Source organism: Rhineura floridana, chromosome 20 (genome assembly GCF_030035675.1).
Source record: "Rhineura floridana isolate rRhiFlo1 chromosome 20, rRhiFlo1.hap2, whole genome shotgun sequence".
NCBI lineage: Eukaryota > Metazoa > Chordata > Lepidosauria > Squamata > Rhineuridae > Rhineura > Rhineura floridana.
This window is the reverse complement of record NC_084499.1, coordinates 12,208,080-12,229,737: the sequence shown is the minus strand read 5'-3', so window position 1 is coordinate 12,229,737 and position 21,658 is coordinate 12,208,080. Positions and strand designations below refer to the sequence as shown.

At 45.8% G+C, this 21,658-nt stretch overlaps 2 protein-coding genes across 13 annotated transcripts in view; both read right to left on the bottom strand.

The window, feature by feature from the left end:
- Nucleotides 1–13,976, bottom strand: part of AKNA (AT-hook transcription factor) — a 73,595-nt gene extending 59,619 nt beyond the window's left edge. For 6 of the 7 annotated variants that reach the window (XM_061604092.1, XM_061604098.1, XM_061604097.1 and 3 more), the window contains exon 1: nucleotides 13,812–13,976. The gene's annotated coding sequence lies outside the window, so the exon portion shown is untranslated. Of the gene's footprint in view, nucleotides 1–13,115; nucleotides 13,368–13,811 lie in introns of all 7 variants that reach the window. The other variant, XM_061604094.1, reaches the window with a different exon arrangement.
- Nucleotides 13,977–17,098: 3,122 nt separating this feature from the next.
- The window catches only part of WHRN (whirlin), a 128,025-nt gene continuing 123,465 nt past the window's right edge, over nucleotides 17,099–21,658 (bottom strand). For all 6 annotated transcript variants that reach the window (XM_061604251.1, XM_061604252.1, XM_061604254.1 and 3 more), the window contains 2 exons: nucleotides 19,696–19,818; nucleotides 17,099–18,065 (listed from right to left, as the gene is read on the bottom strand). In XM_061604251.1, the coding sequence (XP_061460235.1) occupies nucleotides 17,883–18,065; nucleotides 19,696–19,818 (306 nt within the window). In that variant the 3' untranslated portion in view covers nucleotides 17,099–17,882. The remainder of the gene's footprint in view (nucleotides 18,066–19,695; nucleotides 19,819–21,658) is intronic.

Sequence of the window (21,658 nt, the reverse complement as noted above, 5' to 3'; positions counted from 1 at the left end):
CTGGGACGTAGGAAGCGACTGAGTCAGACCATTGGCCCATCAAGCTTGGTACAGCCTCTGCACCAGGCGTGGGGGACCTTTGGCCCTGCAGATGTTGCTGAACTGCAAGGCCCATTGGCCCGGCTTGCTGGGGCAGATGGGAGGTATAATCCAGCAAGATCTGGAGAGCCAACGGTCCCCCGCATCTGGTCCAGACCGACGGGCAGCCGCTCTCCAGGCAGGGAGTCTGGCGATGCAGGCGAAAGGCCCTTGGTTCAATCCCTGGCATGTCCAGGTAGGGCTGAGAGAGACCCCATCTGAAACCCTGGAGAGATGCTGCCAAGAGGTATAGATTGGTGGTTCCCCCCTCCCCCCCATGGACCACTTGACAATTGCAGATGGTCTTGGCAGGCCACTCAATGCCTGTTGTAGCAATTGCAATGCGCTGCACTGGTTGCCGCAGGCTTTTCACTTTATTTCGACTTTCACCAACGATTTCTACTTTTTCTTTACTGCTTCTTTCATTCCTTATATTGTGTTTTATGGTAATACCATTTGCATTGCAATAAAATCCACTATAAGAAATGAATGCAGCAATAAAAATGCAATTAAGAATAAATATGAAAAAGTGTGTGTGTGCGCGTATATATATAAGTTATCCATCTGTGTGATGAAACACTTTGTGCTTTTATTTTCTGCTTGCTGAGTTGTTCCCCCCCCCTTTTTCTTTTTATTTCTGTCATGTACGCTTCGTATGCTTGGCGTTTATCATTGTATAAGTCTGGTTTTGTTTTTAATATATGTTTTTAAAATTAAAATAGACAGGCAACTAAATATAAACATGACCATGCTGTAGACCACCTGAACGAAGCTCGTGGGTTTGGGAACCTCTGGTGTAGAAAATACTGAAGTAGGTGGGCCAGCCGCCTGATTCTGCATAAGGCAGCTTTCTATATCCTGCACTGCACTGCATGCTACCTCCACCGCTACTCAACTATCATGCATTAAAAAAGTTTCCAAATAAATTCTATTTTTGAACAAACAACGTCAGATTTAGACAACAGATAAGGCCCCCAGCATTTGCTCTCTCACATTCTGTATAGGTCTCTCTCTTTCTCTCTTCGCCCGCACAGTTGTCAAGCAATTAAAGATTTTGCTATCGACACATGAGTTCTGCTCTTTGTTTTACACCAAGTCGTTTTCAGTAACCACGAAGAGCTCCCATGCAAGCTTTGCTCAGAAAGACTCTTCTCCTTGCCACCACATGCACCACAGAAAAAGTCCAGTTAAGAGGAAGCTTACATGCCTCTCTTCCCCCCGCCCCCTTCCTGCTTGCATGCGGTTCAGAGAAGTCAGCTCTGCTCATTGAATTATACATCTTCCCCAGCCACAGCCTCTTCTCCCTCGTAAGCGTTTCATAAAGCTTCACACAGCCCTCCCCCATGTCTGTCCAAGAGGCACTAAATAGGAACGGTCAACGGACGCATGTACAAAGCGTACATACAAAAAGCATGCACTATGTAGTTTGGAAAGTTTGTTCACTGTCCATCTGGACACCTCTTCACAAATCGTAACTATATTTTGCCATATGGTTCCTAAGATCAAGAAGCGGGTTTTCGTCTACGTTTGGATACAACGGGACGCCATCTTGATTCAAGATGGCAGACTGAGCCTTGGAAAACTGCACTGGTTTGGCAGGTTTCTTAGAGTTCCCAGGCAACACCAGAGACAAGTGACCTGTCCATACAACTGTACAATCTGCAATGTTATAACTTTGTGTCCTCATTAATTCACCGTCATCCATATGACGCTGCAAGCTAGTACAGACTTTTGCATTCACAAATCTGCATTAGAAATACCACCACAACCCCGATATGTTTTACGGTACCAATAATCAATTGCATGAACGTCTGTGTGCTCAGATGCTATGCCGCAGACTTTCCTTCAATAAGCAGTCCACGGGCGTTCCTCCATCATATGCCAGGCCCTGTCTCTTTCCCACCCAATAGCACATCCACAAGCCTGCACATGAGTGAGTGAGTGAGTGAGTGAGTGAGTGAGAGAGAGAGAGAGAGAGAGAGAGAGAGAGAGAGAGAGAGAGAGAGAGAGAGAGTTTCTGCGCTCTTCCAAAAATGCGTACGAAAAGCCAACAACTGTTATGGACTAATCACTGAAGGGATGGACTTTGGGGAGTCATCAGCACCCACACATATGGATGCTTGATAATCAGGTTTTCACATGAATCCGACCACAAACAGGACACACATGGATCTCGAGGCCACCAAGCAAATACGGAAAAAGTGGATTTTGCTAGGTATGGATGGGCCCACGGCTGCTAGCAGTTTATAATTGTCAATCTCGTTTGGATATCTATTCCAACACATAGTCTGCCTAAACTAATTTATACGTTTAAGTCAGGATTGACAGAATATTTTTATTGTTAATGTTTCTCCTCCCCACCCCACCCCCAAAATAAGTTTTAGCTAGGATCAGATCCCGGTTTGTTGATGGAGTTACTTTGCAACAAGTATCAGAAAACAGGGAATGTCAAAGGTGGGGAACCTCAGGCCTGGGGGGCAACTGTGGACCTCCAAGCCTCTACTGTTTGGTCCCTGGGACTCTCCCCAAACTGCACACCCTCCCTGGCCACACCCTTCCCTGACTCAGCTTTGCACTCTTCCCAAGTATTTTGCCAAACTGGAATGTGTACTTGAACTCTGATCACGCTTCTCGCTTGCCTGGATGAAGAACAGAGAGGGGCGTGCGAGTGATGTAGAAACTAGCCTACTTTGCAAAGGTAGAAATCTCATGCATTGCTCTGATTGCTCCTCCCTGGTATGTGGACCCTGGAAGATTGCCCAGAAGGGAACATGGCCCTTGGACTGAAAAAGGTCCCCTGCCCTTGTAATACAGAAACATTTGGAGGGTATGTCATGATGATGATTCCCCAGCCTGGAGCCTTCCAGGTAGTACAAACAATGCACAGGAAAGATGGGCGTTGGAGTAAAACAATATCATGTAGCCACTTGGAGAGTTTTGTGATTAAGCGGTCTATAAATCTTTCTAAAGAAACAAACCTCAGGTTGCACTGCACTGCAGAAAACTGCTCTGGATATTCCTCTCTGCTGAGTCTGCCCTTCGCAAGAGACTCTACAGCTTTTGTTGTTAAAACAAACAAAATATCTCCCACTACAAGCCTGCCTCATAACTGTGCAAAGATATCACACCATCCTGCTCTTTGTACATTCAGAAGATGAGCTGACCAATCTTCACTGCATCCACTTGACGGCTCCTGTTCTGCGGAATAGTATTCCGGCCGAGAGACGACACTATCAGTACTTTCTGGGAACAATAGAACAATTTTTGTTCTGACAATGGGCTTTTCCCAGCTGGATGAATAGGTCTCTGCCATGAGCTTCTGTTGGTTTTGTTTTAAACATACCTTTTTTTTTGCAGTTTTTATCGTACATCGCCTTGAGACAATGGTGCAGAAGGCAATTTATTAATCTGCTTGGAAATAAGTCCCACTGATTTCAGGTGGGCTTACTTCCCAGTGAATATGCCTTAACATCAGGACACATTCAGAGATCAATAAAGTACATATTTTGGCATGATATATTGTCCAGTTTGACAAACAAATTGGTATAACGTATACAACATTTGCAGATGTTTTTGCGAGCCAGAGAATGGAGCTTTGTAGATTGCTGCTGCTGCTTCAGGGTGCCCCCCCCCCCCGCCACAGAAACATTTTCTGGGTTCTGAAATACGAGCACACATTGCTCAGTCACAGTCACAGGCAATAAGGACTAGAATCTTGTTTATATTTTTTTAAAAGGAGAGAGATGTCAAGAATGCTGGATTCTGTGGCCCATACCACGTTCTTTGTCTTTATGGATCTTATATCCTGGCCCCTCAGTTTGATTTTTGATTTTTTTTTTATTTCTCAGTTGTAAGATGAAAAGATTAAAACAGAGCACAAAAAAGAACCCTAGAAGACCACTATGATCATTAGCAACTGAAGACACATTCCTTCTCCCAGAACAATACATGGGTCCTTTTGGAGGGGGGCATGGAGAGATGATGTAAAAACATTTGTCAAACATATTTTTCCAATTGTTTTGAGAGGTTGAGCACATAGCAAGCCAGTGAGAGATGTTTTGCTCTTAAGCGAGCACGTGCTAGTTTGGAAACGTTCAAGATCAAAGGCCCTCCTCCGGGTACCTACTCCAAGGGAAGCTCAGAGGGTGGCAACAAGGGAGAGGGCCTTCTCAGTGGTGGCCCCCAAATTATGGAATGATCTTCCTGATGAGGTGCACCTGGCGCCAACACTATTATCTTTTCAGCGCCAGGTCAAGACTTTCCTCTTCTCCCAGGCATTTTAGCATGTGTTTTTAAAACTGTTTTGATATTGTTTTGAATTTTAAAACTGTGTTTTAAATTGTTTTTAAAATATGTGTTTTAAATTGTATATTTGTTTTAATGTTTTTGATTGCTGTAAACTGCCCAGAGAGCTTCGGCTATGGGGTGGTATACAAGTGCAATACATAAATACATAAATAAATAAATAAATAAGATCCCAGAAAGCAGGAGGAGCAAGCCACCATCCCTGCCTCCTTTGGCAGTCCGGATGTTTGGAAGTTGCTTCCAGAGGACTACTTGTTTTATTGCGCATTCAATCCCAATTTGTTTGCAGAGAGATTAGACATCACTGGTTGCTCATTGGGAATCCATTGCAATTTGCTGACAGGGAGCTGATACTATGTTGCATCAGGCAATCATTAGCTACACTTTCCGGCAACAGCCATGCAGCATGGTGTGCATGTTTGGAGGGGGTATTCATTTTAATTAGGGGGAATATACTCTCTAGTGCTTCAAACGGGGAGCTTGCAGCCTAGAATTAAAATTTAAAAATGCAGCCACCAAGGGCAGAGTTCCAGGCCGTTGCTATTTTCGGGTGGGATTCCATTGTATATCAGCAAATTCAGGTTGCACAGTTACAGTTTATTTGGCATGCGCGCGCAACAAACCCTGTCCCCCCCCCCAAAAAAAATTGGACTTTTTGCAATAGGGAAAGTGACAGGGAAATGCACTAGAAGCGAGGGATAACAATTGTTTGACGCCATGTCATCTAACCTCCCCGTGAACAAATCAGAATGCATGCTCTATAAATAGCTGGCATTGTCATCTAACCTCCCTGCAGACTTTGTACAAACAAATAGGATGGATGTAAAATCAAAAGGATGCCTTGAAACGACTTAAGATTCAGCTTGGCCCTCGTCGACCCCGAAAGTCCGTGACGCATTTTGTGAAGCCTACTGAAAATGGCCCTGTCAGCATCAATCAGAGGAAAACAGCTTACTGGCCTCTCTCCGAGGCCACAACTTTCAGCCTCTAGAGCTGTAAATCACCCTACCGCACTGTTTCCATTTAGTGTGTGTCTCTCCTATCGCTTAACTCCATGTCAGCAATTTCATTCAAAGCCTATACTTTTGTGTGCCGCGGCAGAGACTTGGAGATGCCCATCATAAGCCCAGTCTTGACAGCATTTAAGGGATTAATTCCCACGGATCTGAGCCTGGCTTACTTCCAAGTAAACTGTGCTTCAGATCAGGACACACAGTTACAATTTCTTGGCAAGGAAAGTTGTTTAAAATCCAGACATATATTATCTCTGTATGACTTAAGTATTATTATCAATTACTATAATGACAACTTTCTATTTATCATCATTAATTATTATTGTGACTTACTATTTATTAATTAGGCAGGCACAGAGCTTGTGTCGTTTTCAGAGCTTGCTGAATTTTGTTTGTTTGGGCAAGCCTATCCAGGCATGTGACTATAATGTCATTTTATAATGCAGAATGGTGTTTATATGTTTGGTTAATCACAATTACATTATATATATTTCGGTCACTGACCAGCTCATGTAAAACACAATACTTTAAAAAAAATCCACGCAATATTAAATACAATAGGTTCACACCCACACCATACAATTAAAATGCATTGATGGCATTTTAACCAGTCATGGGTCCTCCCCTCTGACCCAACCCTAAGAATCCTGGGAAGTGTAGTCTACCCCCTCACAAAGCAACAATTCCCCTTGATAACACTACATTTCCCAGAATTCCTTTTGGGGGGGATGAGGTCCCGTGCTTCAAATGCATGACGTGGACATAACCCAATGGCCCTGGCCTACTGAAATTAGCAGGTAAGAAGCAGCGTGTGACATTCATCGCACAAGGGCCGCCCGCTCTATTTCTACCCGGCCCATGTTAGCCATAACTGGCCCCTCTCAAAGACACTGCGCTGGGTGGTGGCAGCCATCCTGCCCGCCATGCAGAATGTTTTTAAACTGCTGAGAGCACCCTCCCCATTTATGATTCCCGGCAACTGGTATCCAGAGGTGTACCACCTCCGAGAGTGGAGGCAGACCATAGCCATCATGGCTAGAAGCCACCGATAGCCTTATCCTCCATGGATTTGTTTACTGTTTTTTTGAAACCAAATGCAAGGCTTTCCCTGGCTGTCTCAGCAAATCTGATGGCAAAAGAATAAATGGACACAAGCCTGACATCAGGAACGGCTGAATCAGTGAGAGAATATTTCCATTCCTGATTTTAAGGTGGCGATTCAGGTGCAGAGGAACTTCAGAGGGAGATTAAAATGTCATCAGTTGAATTGCAACGCATCGAAAAATTCAGTCCTATCACATCTGGGTTAAATCAGATAAGACTAACAATTTTTATCATACGTGTGTTAATTAGCTTACCAATGCCAGGATCTCTGTGCCGTCCATGACTGTTTCTTATAATGGTTCCCTGCCCCGCTATGGATGTTAATGAAGTCATCTCAGAAATGCATTGCTGAATAAATTATCACCAATCGGCTACTGTATAAAGGTATGCATATTTCACATGCATATAAGCCATGGATGGGGAACCTCTGGCCCTCTGGATGATGTTGCATGACAACTCCCATCAACCAGTTCAGTAAAATCTGGAGGGTCGAAGGTACCCAACCACTGTTGTTGTGAACTGCCCAGAGAGCTTTGGCTATGGGGCGGTATATAAATGTAATAAATAAATAAATAAATAAATTAAGGCTCTAATTATCACCGACTGTAATTTTCACTTCTCATTGCCATTAAACTCCCACCTTATTACAAATAATGAATTACTAGTGCTGAATTGAGTGATTTGAATTTGTTGTGTTTCCACTCTTCATTTCTCCTGCTCCCCGATTAAAATATGTCGACTGGGACACCATGCAAACCAACATCCTGCACGGCACTGATGTGTCCTTTTCTTGAGCTTGCCAAGTTGCAAAATGGAAATTGCAACAAGTGTATCGACAATTTTGTAAAAAAAAAAAAAAGTCAAAGAAAACATGTATCCATTTTATGAATATCTATGAACGTTTTATGAATATCTTTGATTTTTCATTTTATTTAAATAAAGTTCATTTTCTGATGAAGAGAAGTGTTTCCACTTCTTCATAGATGCATATCATTAATTAGAAACAAAAAGTGCTGTATAATAGTATAGTAAAAAAAAAGATAACATGTATCATTAATTAACTCATTCTTATGCATTTAGCGCCATCATATTTTAGCACATCGTCACATTTATTTAGGTGAACAAATAGGGACCTCCCAAAAAAGGGATGCATGCAGGATCCCATGGACCATAAATCCATCACTAGCTCAATGGGATGTATAAAAGGACCACCCTAACTGTGCATAGAAAGAAACCATGAGTCAGTGATGATGCGGAAGCACTGGCCTGATGTGCTTATACTGCCTGCTTAGGAACATAAGTCCTACTATGACATTTATACTATGTCAGACCATTAATCCATCTAGCTCTGTACTGTCTCCACGGACTGGCAGCTCCAAGGTTTCAGGCAGGAGTCTCTCCCAGCCCTGCCTGGAGATGTAGGGAATTGAACCTGGGGTCTTCCGCATGCAAAGCAGGTGCTCTGCCACTCTACGGCCCTTCCCCCTTCACCGTCTAGCAGCCATATTTGGAACTGAATTTTCGGGAGGGTTTCCAAAGGCAGCCTCTGTGTGCAGTTTCAGTTCTGTATTCAGTTGGCTGCTTTTTCTTTCTTTTTAACAATCTGCAGGTGCCTTCTTTTAATGGTCCTCCAAACCGAAGTTTAGAGTGCACACATAATTCATTTTGAGCATTTTTTGAAACCAGCAGGAAATGCGGCAAAGAGCCAGCTTTGCAGCTCTGATGCGAAACCTGTGTTTTCAGAAATTTGGAAAAGTGTGTGTGTGGGGGAGGCCTTAATGTTTTTAAAATTCCGTATTTAGCATGTGGCATATTTTACTTGATTTTGGTTTAAAATGTCTTTGAACAGGAGCACTTTAATTTCTCAGCATGAATCTGCCCGTCCCACAGTGACGGTTTTATTATTTATTTTATTTCAACAATTTATATACCACTTAATGACAATGGTCTCTCAGCAGTATATGAGAAACTCAACGTAAAGGAAGCAAAGATCAGTGAAAGTGATAACATCACCTGTCTGTTTGCCCCTGGCTCTGTTGGTGGACCTTGGCAGTGGATGGAAATCTCATCAAAACCAAAGCAGATTGTAGCTCAGTAATGGAGAACCTGTAGCCTCCAAATGTTGCTGGACTCACATTCCCATCAGCCCCAGCCAGCATGGCCAATGCTCAGGGGAGTTGGGGGCCATAGTCCAATAATATCTGGGAGGGCCTCTTGTTCCCCATCTTGGTGCTAGCATAGCAAGTTTTTGAGTTGCACAGAACTCTTCTTCAGGATAAGGAAACAAGGTGTGGGAACAGCACCAGTGTCTTAGGATGGAGATCTCCAGATGTTGGACTTCAGCTCCCATCATCCCTGACCATCAGCCATGCTGGCTGGGGTTGATGGGAGTTGGGGTCCAACAGCATGTACAACAGCAGTCGCTTCAGTTCTACGCACTTGAAAAATGGACTGCCTTCAAGTCGATCCCGACTTATGGCGACCCTACGAATAGGGTTTTCATGGTAAGCGGTATTCAGAGGTGGTTTACCATTGCCTTCCTCTGAGGCTGAGAGGCAGTGACCAGCCCAAGGTCACCCAGTGAGCTTCGTGGCTGTGTGGGGATTTGAACCCTGGTCTCCCAGGTCGTAGTCCAATGCTCTAACCACTACCACACTGGCTCTCACCACACACTTATGTTACAGGATATGTTACAGGCTACATTCCAGCAGGACAGCCTTTCCTAACATGGTGCCCACCCAGATGGTTTGGACGATAGCTCCTATCATCCCTGGCCATTGGCCATGGTGGCTCAGGCTGAGTCCAACAGCTTTTGGAGGACATCAGGCTAAGGAAGACTGCAGTTGTGTTTGTAAACCCTATCCTGAAGTGTGTGTGTGTGCATGGGGGTGGGTGGGTTTATAACTATAGAGTCAGGGCATTATATAAGCCAGAAGGTCTCCTTTCTTCTATGAGCAACTGCTCATATTAACACCATCACAATATTTTAATATACAGCAGGGCCCCACTCATACAGCGGGTTACGTTCCAGACCCCCACTGTAAAGCGAAAACCTCTGAAAAGCGGAACCCATTGAATAGAATGGCGAGCAATGCCCGAAAACCGCCGTAAAAGAGGAACAAGCACCATATGAGTGGGGCTTTAGTCTAATTGCGTCTAATTGAGACCACTGTATTAGCGAATCACTGTAAAGCGAAGCGCCGCAAAGCGGGGCCCTACTGTATATAAATGTAAAGGCTGAATCCAATGGTTTGCCATGTCACTCATCAGAGCTTCAGATCAGAGGCAAAGCACTCTCTTGGCTGAGGAACTCATGATAAAACTCTGTTTTTTGTGTGCAAAGAGGCCCCTAAGCCTCAACTTCTATAAAAGCTTGAAAGCATAATTGATGCATTATTTCATTTATTGAGTTTCCTCCCAGGAGCTCAAAGTGCCTTACATAAGTTTTCCAACACACACACACACAAAAGCAACTCCAGGTACTATTAGAGTGACTGGTTCAAGGTTAACTCCATGACCTTCATGGAGATATTAACTTTGGCTCTCCTTGCCCTAATCCAATACTCTCACCCCAGGATAAAATATGTTTTCACCCAGAGGGCCACATTCCCTCCTGGGCAACCTTCCAGGGGCCACAAAGAAGTGGTAAGGAGGCCCAGACGCAAAACTAATGTAAATTAGAAACTAGTAAGCTGATTTCTACACACACGCCTCTCTCAAGCCAGAGGCATTATCAGAGTTGAAGGACACATTCCAGCCAGGCAAAAAACAATTTGAGGTGCAAAGCAAGGTCGGTAAGGGGTGAGGCCTAGGAGAGTTCTGGGAGCCAGACAGAGAGATTGGGAGGGCAGCATTCTGTCCCTGGGCTTCAGATTCCCCACCCCTGCTTTAAACACTACATTAACGGTGGAAATCTTCCAGATGTTGCTGGACTCCAACTCCCATAAGCTCTGATCATTGGGCATGCTGGCTGGGGCTGATGGGAGTTGGTGCAAAAATATTTGGAGGGCCACAGGTTCCCCACCCCTGCATGATGTTAATTAAACAAAGAAAGCAACAAAGACATTATCAACAGAGAATAAGCCTCTGCCACCCCTCTCTTTTGAGCAAAAAGGATTTGAGACTTTGAGGTGCTTCTCTTTAGGTGAAACATGGGGAAAAGCAATCACTGTGCTCCTGACTCTGTTTTCCTGTCTGTAAAATGGGACCTCTCAATTGACCCAGCAACTGACCTCTTGAAATTTGTTCCAGGGCAAAGCGAGATTGTTAAACGAAAACAACCAAACTCGCTCTCCAAAGAGCCACTTAACTCATTCCACGTGCCCATCTGAACTTTTTTGTCTTCAGCCACAGCTGTCACCACACACCCTTGCTGCACAGGAAAGCCCTTTTGATGAGTTACAAAAGCAACTTTTGCTATGGCATGAATTTACCCTGCGTGCTTTGCCTTACATCTCCACGATTCAAAGGGTTCTGCTGAATACTAAAACCTAATTTTCTTACTAGACACATTGAGTATGACCAACGTTGGATGCAACCTGGAGTAGACCCATTGAAATTACCAGTCATGACTCACGTAAGGTCCATTCATTTCAGGGGGTCTACTCTATGTAAAATGTAGTTGGCTGAAACCCATTTAGACTTACTCTTTTTAATCAATCAATCAATCAATCCTAGCTCCAGGTATGAAGATACTTCCTTGAGTTCTGTATAGCTTTACCTTTCCGTTGTTAAAAGACTTTGCAAGAGACTGCAGATTGCAGCTCATGTCCTGCCTGAATACCATTGATAATGACTCTTTATGAAAAGTACCTTTAACAACAATGGATATTGTTTCGCCACACATACACACACCCAAAAAAATAAAAATCAGAGAGGGACCTTTGAATTTCTGGAAGGGGGCAGACAATCCCCTCCAGCTACAGCCCTGTGGAAGAATTTAGGGCATTCCCTTATTGCTCATCCTAGTGTGTGTGTGTGTGTTTCTTTGTTTATCAGTGATAGAGCATCTATTTTGCAAGCAGAAGGTATTCCTGGCATAGAATCTTAGAGTTGGAAGGGGTCTATAAGGCCATCGACTCCAACTCCCTGCTCAATGCTGGAATCCAAGCTTACATTCAAAAAACTTGACAGAGGAGCTTGAAAGTGCTTCACAATACCCACCCTGCTGAAGCAAGGGTGTAGTCTTCCAGGGTCTCAGGGGGTCTTAGACCCTTTACTTTTTTGGGAGCCAGGTCCCAGTAAGGTGCCTCAAGCATCCTGGGAGCCAATCAGCATGAAAGGGGAGGGTGTTGGCCATTGAAAAGTTTTCTGACATGCGTCCTTGTCCTTTCCTGCTGAGAGGAGCCAATCAGAATGAAAGTAGGTGAGTCAGCCACTGAGAAGACTCTTTTCAGCAGCTAACACACTCCCCTTTCCTGCTGATGAGCTCCTAGGGATGTCTGTTGTTGCAGGAGAAGGTATGAACAAGGATAGAGAAGCAGAAAGCAGTATTCTGACCAGATTATAATCTTAGAAGGTTGTATAATCTTAGAAAGGGTGTAGCTATGGGGTGCCACGGCTGTGACTATCATGAAGGGAACCTGCACTTCTGAATTTGCCACTGGGCTACTGTGCTGAGGAGAGTTCTCACTTGCAAGTGAGCGGATATCCGCTAGTGACGGAAGTAGGATGAATGTTCTGTTTAACCAACTCATCTGCATTTTTTAAGAGTTCTGCAGCAATCATTGCCACAGGGGTGGTCCCATCATCTCCAGGTAGCACTGAGAGAGACCCCTGCCTGAAAACCCAGACAGCTGCTGCCAGCCAGTGTAGACAACACTGAGCTAGATGAGGCAAGTCATGTCCATTAATTTCAGTGGGTTTAGCTGGTGTAGCACAGTGGGGAGGAGAGCCTGGCTGGGAGTCCAGAGTCTGTGAATTCAAATCCCCACTCATGTCTCCTGGGTGTCAAGGACCAGCTAAAGATCACCACGCAGTGAGTGGCTCAGGGGTTATGTGCCCTGCCACCTGTGCAGCCCTGGGCAAGCTGCATAGTCCCAAGGAGCCCAGTTGCCCCCAGCTGGCCGTTACAGACAAGAAAGGGGCTGGCTTGTGCAGCTGTGGCAAGCTGAGCAGGCCCTGGCCAGCTGGGGAGGACTAGCCTCAGAGGGAGGCAATGGTAAACCCCCTCTGAATACTGCTTACCATGAAAGCCCTACTCATAGGGTAGCCATAAGTCGGGATCGACTTGAAGGCAGTCCATTTCATTTTTACTCTGAGTAGAACTGACACTGACGACGGCCCTATGTATGTAACTAATATTCGACACTAAACTACCCTAAGCACATCTACTCAGAAGTAAGCCCCGTTGAGCTCAATGGAGCTTACTCCCGGAAAGCGGATCGAGAGGCATGCAGCCTCTCTATACCAAGGATTGTTGTATTCAGCTAAGTCCTACTCAGAGCAGACCCACTGAAACCGATGCACCTCCAGTTAGTCATATCTATCCATTTCAATGGGTCTACTCTGAGCAGGACAACCAATGACTATCACCCCCAGTGGTTTCCTTTCTCCCCTGGGGTCAGAAGGGAAATCTTAACAGTCTTACAAAGGGAAGCGAGCGAATCCACTCACCAGCCCTGGCGCGCTCCGTTCGGTTGCTTAGCAAGCGGCCCGACACTAACAAAAGTTCCCCGCAGCCGTGCCTTGTTTTCTCCTTAAAATGTAACCACAGCAACAACAGGCTCGATTCCCGCTTTGGGAGAAAGACACACGCACGCACGCACACAGGGCAGCGCAGGTTTCTTGCCCTCATTAAGGACGCGCTTCACTTGGGAGTAAGATCCCTTTGACACGGTGGGACTTGGCTGGACAACAAAGAGGGTCCTTGATTGAAAGAGAAGGATTTAAAATAAAATAAAAAAAGTTGAGCGTAAATCCTTTGCTTTCTGGGAAATCGGACCCAACTGAAATGAAAGCGAAGAGAAGAGTTGGGACTCCCCCCCACCCCAGCCCACCCCAGCCCGGGATGGGGTGGAGAGCTTCACCATGGGCGACATATTGGGGCCCACGTTGTCAACTTTGCCGCTCGGAAGAAGAAAAATCTCCACGGATGGAGGGTCAAAGAGCCACTGCAGAATTTCTCCACGGGGGCGAGAGTGGAGATTTTGCCTCGACTGGGAGGGCCGGCCCTCCCTCCCTTCCTTCTCGATTTCCCCCCATACAAATACGCAAAGCAGTTTTGGAAAAAAGAGTGGCAGTCGAAAGAAACAACCAAGAAAGGGCGAGGATGTCTCCAGACCGAGCCCCCTGCCAAAGCCAGCTGCTCACCTCGCCAGCTCCGCTTTTTCCTCCGCGCCCCCCGGCCACAAAGCTTCCGCTTGGCCCCCTCCACTCGCAGCTTCGAAGCGTAGCGCGACAAGCGCGCTTTCCCCTCCTTGCGCCTTGAGTCAATTTCCTGGAGTTGTAACTTGGCGGCTCGCGGGAGTCTCCGCCAATACTGAGACGGGCAGAAGGCTGGGGATGGAAAGGGCGGGGCTCGCAGGGCTATCTGCATAAGGCTCCGCCTCCCAGCTGCCGCCAGCCTTCGTTAGCATAAAAGGAGGAGAATTCTGAAACTGGCGAACGGGACTTTTCGGGCTTCGCGGTGGTTGGGCAGAGATCGGGGGTGGGGGGTGAATTGGCATGCAGCTCCCCCCCATTAAACTAAGCAGAGCTTCCCCAACCCAGGGGGTGAGGGGGTTTCTTTGGCTAGGACCGGGGAGGGCAGCTATGAGAGAACTGGAAAAGGTCCTCAAATGCAAAGATGTATCACTGCACCCTAAAGTCAGGATCATTCAGACCATGGTATTTCCGATCTCTACGGATGTGAAAGTTGGACAGTGAAAAAAGCGGAAAAGAGAAAAATCAACTCATCTGAAATGCTGCGTTGGAGAGCTTTGCGCATACCATGTACTGTGAAAAAGACAAATAATTGGGTGTTAGAACAAATTAAACCAGAACTACCATTAGAAGCTAAAATGATGAAACTGAGGTTATCATACTTTGGACACATCATGAGAAGACATGATTCACTAGAAAAGACAATAATGCTGGGGAAAACAGAAGGGAGTAGAAAAAGAGGAAGGCCAAACAAGAGATGGGTTGATTCCATAAAGGAAGCCACAGACTTGAACTTACAAGATCTGGTTCATGACAGATGCTCTTGGAGGTCGCTGATTCATAGGGTCACCATAAGTCGTGATCGACTTGAAGGCACATAACAACAACAAAGGGGATCCGTTATAGCCCTGGTGCCTAATCTGTGACCTGGTGGTGAGAGATGACCGGAGTTGTCCTTCAATTTTGTTACCTCGCCCTTCAGCAGCAGGTCCCAGGGCAAGTAACAACAGTTTAAAAATCAATGTTGAAAACAGATTACAGTCAAGGAATGGGGTGGATCCTGAAAACATAAGCCTCAAGCATCAAAGGGAAAAGAGGGGGGTCATACCTTAAAAGCTCACCCAATGCACATTTAAATCACATGACTTCCCCTAAAGAATCATGGGAACTGTTTGTTAAGGGATCTGGGAAGTTGCTGCTCTGTGACATGAAAGCCACCCATTTCCCAGAATTCCTTGGGGGAAGCCATGTGCTTTGGACATGCTTTACTTGTACTCCACCTCTTTACATCTGGAGGGCTCCTGGTTCCTACCCGTCACATGTAGCATGCGTGGGGAACCTTTGACTTGCCAGATGTTGCCAAACTACAACTCCCATCATCCCCAGCAAGCATGGTGAATGCTCATGGATGCTGGGAGTTGCAGTTTGGCAACTTCTAGAGGGCCAAAGGTTCCCCCCACTATCATTACAAGGGCAGAGCTTTTAATCCTATGCACTTCCTTGGGAGTAGGCCCCAATAAAGTCAGTAGGACTTACTCCTAAGTAAACATGGCTAAGAATCATAGATGCAGTTCCCCCACACCCGTCATTCCCAGATTCCTAGCTTGCTCAGTGTCTTTTTTAAAGAATAAGCTTGTAGCATTTGTAGAGCCTGAGATATGATGAAGTGCAACATGCAGGCCCTGTTCTTGCATGTAAGAACATAAGAACATAAGAAGAGCCTGCTGGATCAGGCCAGTGGCCCATCTAGTCCAGCATCCTGTTCTCACAGTGGCCAACCAGGTGCCTGGGGGAAGCCCGCAAGCAGGACCCGAGTGCAAGAACACTCTCCCCTCCTGAGGCTTCCGGATGTGTTTGGTAGGCCTTTTCCCTGATGCTAATTAAGTATATTTATTTAATTGGAGTATTTACTTTGCACCTGCCCCTCCCAACAAAAACATCGATGTAGACACCCCTGCTAAGAAGGCTCCAGATGTTTACCCAATCTGTACTCCATAAGACGAGAGTGCCAACAAGCTGCCCTTATAAAACGTGCATTTTCATGCATTTAACGTGGCTGGTGGGCCAGGGATGATGGATCTGGGTGTCCAACCTCTTCTGGAGAACATTGGGTTCAAGACAGCTGAAATATGCATTTCACTACTGATCAGACGTTTGTCTCACCATAAAAAAAGAACACACACACACTCACTAGACACAGCCTTTCCCAACCAGTGTGCCTCCAGATGTTGTTGGACCACAACTCCCATCAGCCTCAGCCAGCATTGCCAATGGTCAGGAAAGATGGGGATTGTGGTCCAACAACATCTGGAGGCACACTGGTTGGGAAAGGCTGCACTAGAGGCTTCTTCACACACAGCAACCCCCAACCTGGAACTCCCAAACACACACACACCAGGCACTCCCCAACCCCCCCAGGCCTGACTCGCTTGCCCCGCTTGCTGCCCCCCACCTGCCATCCTTGCTTTCCTCCCTCCCTTGCCTCCCTTATCTATCTATTTATTTATTACATTTGTATACCGCCCCATAGCCGAAGCTCTCTGGGCGGTTTACAATTAAAACATAAAAACAAATATACAAATTCAAAAACATATATTTAAAAGCCAATTAAAACGATGTTTTAATTGGCAATGTTTTTGTTTCCAACCAATTTGTTCAGCTCCCAAGAACTCAAAATTTTTATTAAGTGTGGACATATGTATAGCAGATTAACAGACTGCCCACCACTGTACTGCACTATGACAAAACAAACGTTTTCCTTATAAGTACAAGTTACTTTCAACTCTTTTTCTTCTGGAATTCCTCTTTTTTTGTTGACTTGGAGTATCAGAGTTCTCTGCTAAGTTTCTCACAATTCCACTATTCACCAGATGCTCATTCTGGCTTATCGTCAAGGCAATCTCCCTTGCCTGCCGTCTTGCCGCCATGCCCCATCCCCATGTGTGACGACATGACGGCTTACAAAGATATCATATGGTTAGATACACACAGAGAGACAGACTCCACATCTCTCCATCTTCCTCCCAGGCAAGCAAGCAGAAGTCAATGAAGCATTCCAGACACTCAAAAACACTCCAGGAGGGTGTGGCCTCTAGTAGGGGGTGTGGTCTGGGCAGAGTCCCGAGGGCCAAACAGAGAAGCCTGGAGGGCCGCCTTTGGTTCCAGGTGCCCGAGGTTCCCCACCCTGTTTTAAATCAATCAATGAAACAAAACACCAGTTGCCTTTTTTCCCCCTTAATGTGTTTGGTTTATTGAAAAATTAAAAGCACAAGCTCTTTCATATATAAATACAGCAACACTGCTGGCCATTTACAAGGCATCTTCCATGGCTGGCTGTGAACGGATGGGAAATCAGAGTGTGGGAACCTCACACCAGGTGGGTCACGGAGAAGAAATCCCAAAGCGTTACAGGTGGTGCCCCCTGGAGGTGCCTCCCTCCTCTAGCAGTGCTTGGGAAGTGGGGGGGGCAATACATGGCTCCTTCCCGCACCCAACCCATGGGTGCTCTGAAGCAGTTGCAAGATGCTACCGTAAGATGCAAGGGGAGGAAGAGCTAGAAAGGCTGGGGTGAGGTTTTCAGAGAGGCGACTGGCCAACTCATTCAAACACAGAGACAAAATGGGCAGAGATGGGACATCTAAACCATAGTTTACCCACCAGGTGAGGATGATCTATGGAAAGAATTATTATCAGGAGGCGACTCTCTTTGTTTCCTGCTCCGTGTTCCTTTGCTTCTTGTTCCTGCAAACTGCCCTGTTAGGCTCTCGGAAGTGGTGCGAGCGGTGGGATACCTTAGCAGAGCAGCTGCCTCGGTCGAGTACCAGTGCACCAACCCAAAGCCTACGTGGTTGGAAATCCTGCACGTGTTCTGGGCCGGCAGCATGTGAACATGTGCTGTTGGGCTTCATGTGGGAGTTATCTGGATGTCGTGATAGTACACGTGCTAACCTGTGCGCGTAGCCACTTGAAACCTTGTTCTTTTTCTCTCATTTGGCTTTGAGGCCTTCCACAGTCTTACCCCTAAAGTGCAACGTTAAACTCGGTGACTAGGAAATCGACACAGTCCTTGTCCTTTGTTTTAAATGCCTCGGCAATGATGCGAGCCGCCTCGCGGTGCTCCTTTCCTTGGAGGGTGACACCATTCACTTCCAGGATCACATGACCCACCTTCAGCTGCCCACAGTTGTGGGCAGAGCCTCCCCTCTGCAATCCGTTGGAGCGAAACCAGAAGAAAAGGAAGAAGATAAGAGATAGGAGCTAATTTATGGTTATGAGTTTTGCTGTCTTGAGTAGCCTGAAGGGGCCCATTGTCATAGTGACTTTGGTTTTACTCTGCATGTTACCCAGAGAACTCTTGTTATTGGGCGGCTGGTAAATTGAATCAATCAGTGGCTCCAAAACTTTTTTCCCCTGCGGACCACTTGAAAATCGCTGATGGTCTCGGCAGACAACTTAATGATTTTTCTCCCTGCTGTTGCAACTGGAATGTGACTCTATGATTTTTAACTGTATTTGTATTGCTTCTTTCATTTCTTATATATTTTAATTTATTGTATTCCACAGAATTCAAACTGTAAAACAATAACATACAATATAAGAAATAAATTACGCAAAAAAATACAATTAAAAGCCAATATGAATATCTAATGCAGACACGCCATGGACTACCTGAATGAAGCTGATGGGCCACTTAGCGATCCAAGGCTCACAGTTAGGGGACCCCTGGGATAAATAAATAAAATACATACTTGCATTGATGATAAAACTTTTTTTTTAAAGAATAAATCTGTTGCTCAATTAATTGGGGACACATTTTAGTCAATCAAAATGCTTTCCGTCAATTTATCTGCCTGGCTGGGGCTGCACTCCTATGCACCTTCATCTGGGAGTAAATCCTACTGCATGTTGGAAGTGGGGCAAGAGCAACTCCTGTTTTGTTCTTTTGTTTAAGCTCCAGAAGGAAGATAGAGTTGGGGTCCTCCAGATGGATAGCCTTGTTTACCTTTACCTGTGATGCTCTGACTGACTTCCTTCTGTCACTAGACTGTTACGTCTTTAGGGAAGCTTACCTGCCCCTCCTCCTTCCGCCCTTTCCACTCCTTCCTTTTCTGACTGTCTGGGAGAGAGGAGACATCCCTTTTGTCTCTGCTCTCTCCAAGCCATGAGACTAACTCCTACACCTGGGCGTTATGCCTCCAACTTAGCTAGTTAATTAGAACTAGGTTTGCCTTTTCTATCTACAATGTATTTCTATAAATAAAGTAGCTTTTCTTATTTTACTAAGTCTCAAGTCTCAGTGATGCTGATGCAGGGTAAAAGCCTGCTTTCTTAGGCAAACGCATGCACACGCTGGCACACTCGCATTTCAACATCCGCTGTTACTCTGCTGCTGTGGTGTTGCTTTAAACGAAATTAAGCAACACAAACACACACAGAGCAACACTGAACACAGCGGAGTTTATTTCTGAGGAAGCATGCACAGGATTGCATACATAAAGGCTGCAGTCCTCTTTAAGGATGGGCAGCAGCTCAGTGACAGAGTCTATGCTTTGCATGAAGAAGGCCCCAGGACTGATCCTTGTCGTTGCGAGCTAATAAACAGGTTGCGGGAAAGGCCTCAGTATGAGACCCAGTCAGAGTGGACAATTTTGGGCTAGGCAGACCAATGATGAGGCTCCACGTAAGCCAGCATCATACATTCATGTGCATATTTTATAAGCTGTACTTCCAAACAGATCTGTGTACACTTTGTCCTGATCTTGTGGGAGTGAATTCCATAGTTTAACTATGTGCTGTTAAACCATAGTTAAAAATTATAGGCTGCCTCCCTCACCTGTATAGTGACAATCCGAGGCAGTGGCTGACGAGTGTTGGCTCCTCCTTCAATGGCGATGCCCAAGGTCGGGGCGCTCTTTGTCACCCGGATCAGGTGGGACGTCGGTTCCAGGAGGCCAGGCTGTGGGGAGGCAGAAAAAGAATGTGGCCACTCTGGGTTGTTACTTACATCTTAAAAAAACACACTTATACCCTGCCCTTGAAATGCACGGGGTGAGAGTGTCAGACTGGGACCTGGGAGACCAGGGTTCAATTCCCTGTTTGGCCATGAAGCTCACTGAGTGACCTCAGACCAGTCACTGTCGCTCAGCCTAACCTACCTCCCAGGGTTGTTGTGAGGATAAAATTGGCAGGGGGAGAACCGTGTCTGTGCGGCATCTTGAGCTCGTTGGAAAAAAAGTGGGATACAAATGTAATAAATAAATACATACGTACGTACATACATAAATAAGTACCACTCAGGCTGACGTACAACTTTTAAAACCAAATCAATCCCATAAAAGAAATAAAATGGCAGCATTTTTTAAAAAAAAAAAGCAGCTCAGCAGATAAAAATGTTACAAAATGTGGATAGGTGTTAAAAAAAACAATCTGCCTAGTGAAGCAAATGAATGTCAGAAGAGGAAACTTAACCGGAATGGTTAGAGTGTTGGACTGGGACCTGAGAGAGACCAGGGTTCAAATCCTGACTCAGCTCACTGGCCAACTTTGGGCCAGGTACCTTCTCTTGGCCCAACCTACCTCTTAGGTGTAGAATTAAAATTCTATAGGGCTTAAACTCTGGTCAAACCTTGCATGTATGAAGGGGGTGATGGGAAGAATGATGTCGTAAAATGCTCCAAAGGATGTGTTGCAAGAGATGTCACAGTATGATCCAAGAGAACCTGCTGATGTTTAACCTTCTTAGATAAGCATATGTGCGTAGCGCTGATGAAAGCTGCTTCCTGTGACCTCTGAATAACCCCTATAAGAATGAGTTGGAAACTGCTCGAGACAGTGAATTTTGGACTTACGCTTGTCTGAATTTCTCTCCAAGCGGCCGCTTGCTTTGTTTTGTTTTACTTGGGTTTACTTTCCTTTGTTTTAATAAAGTGTCTCTGACAAGATCTGGATTTATACGCAACAGGGGGGAGCTCTGTTTCTTCCACACAGGGTTGTTGTGGGAATAAAATGAGAGGAGGGGGAAAACCATATACGCCACCTTGAGTTCCTGGGAGGAAAGGCAGGATAGAAATGAAATAGATAATAAAAATAAAAATGGTCCAGAAAATGGTGAGAGATGGGGACAAATGGATCTCATGGAAAGTTATTCCAACCTCCGAGAAGGCTTTTGCTCTCCTCCTGACCAATCATACCTCAGCCACAACCATGCCATGGACAGTCCAATAGATCTTGGAGCAGCCTTTCCCAACTAGTGGGCCACCAGATGTTGCTGGACTACAACTCCCATCAGCCCCAGCAAGCACGGCCAATGGTCAGGAATGCTGGGGCTGATGGGGGTTGTAGTACAGCAACATCTGGTGGCCCACTAGTTGGGAAAGGCTGTCTTGGAGCAAGGGCAGGGAACTTTTTTGGCTAGATCCTTATCAGATTCCAGTCTCATGGGCCAAATTTGGCAGGTGGGCGGGGATGCCCACCTATCAATCACCTGACACCCTAACAATGCCAGGTGATTGGGTGCTTTGAAGCCCCAAAGTCAGGGCTTCAAAGCACTGCACGGGGCTTGCAAAGAGCCCTGCACGGTGCTTAAAAGCATCTCTTCAGTTTAACTCTCCATCAGCCTGCTTTGCCCTGCCAGTGCACAAGGGGGAGCTCACTTTAAGGCTCACTTTAAGGCTCCTGATTAGGATTTTAAAGGTAGTCACTTACACTTTGAACGTTGCCCCAGAAACAAGTTGGCAACCAGGCTTAGAAGGAACGTGGGGTGAAAGCTGAAGATGAACCACCCCAACATTTCGCCT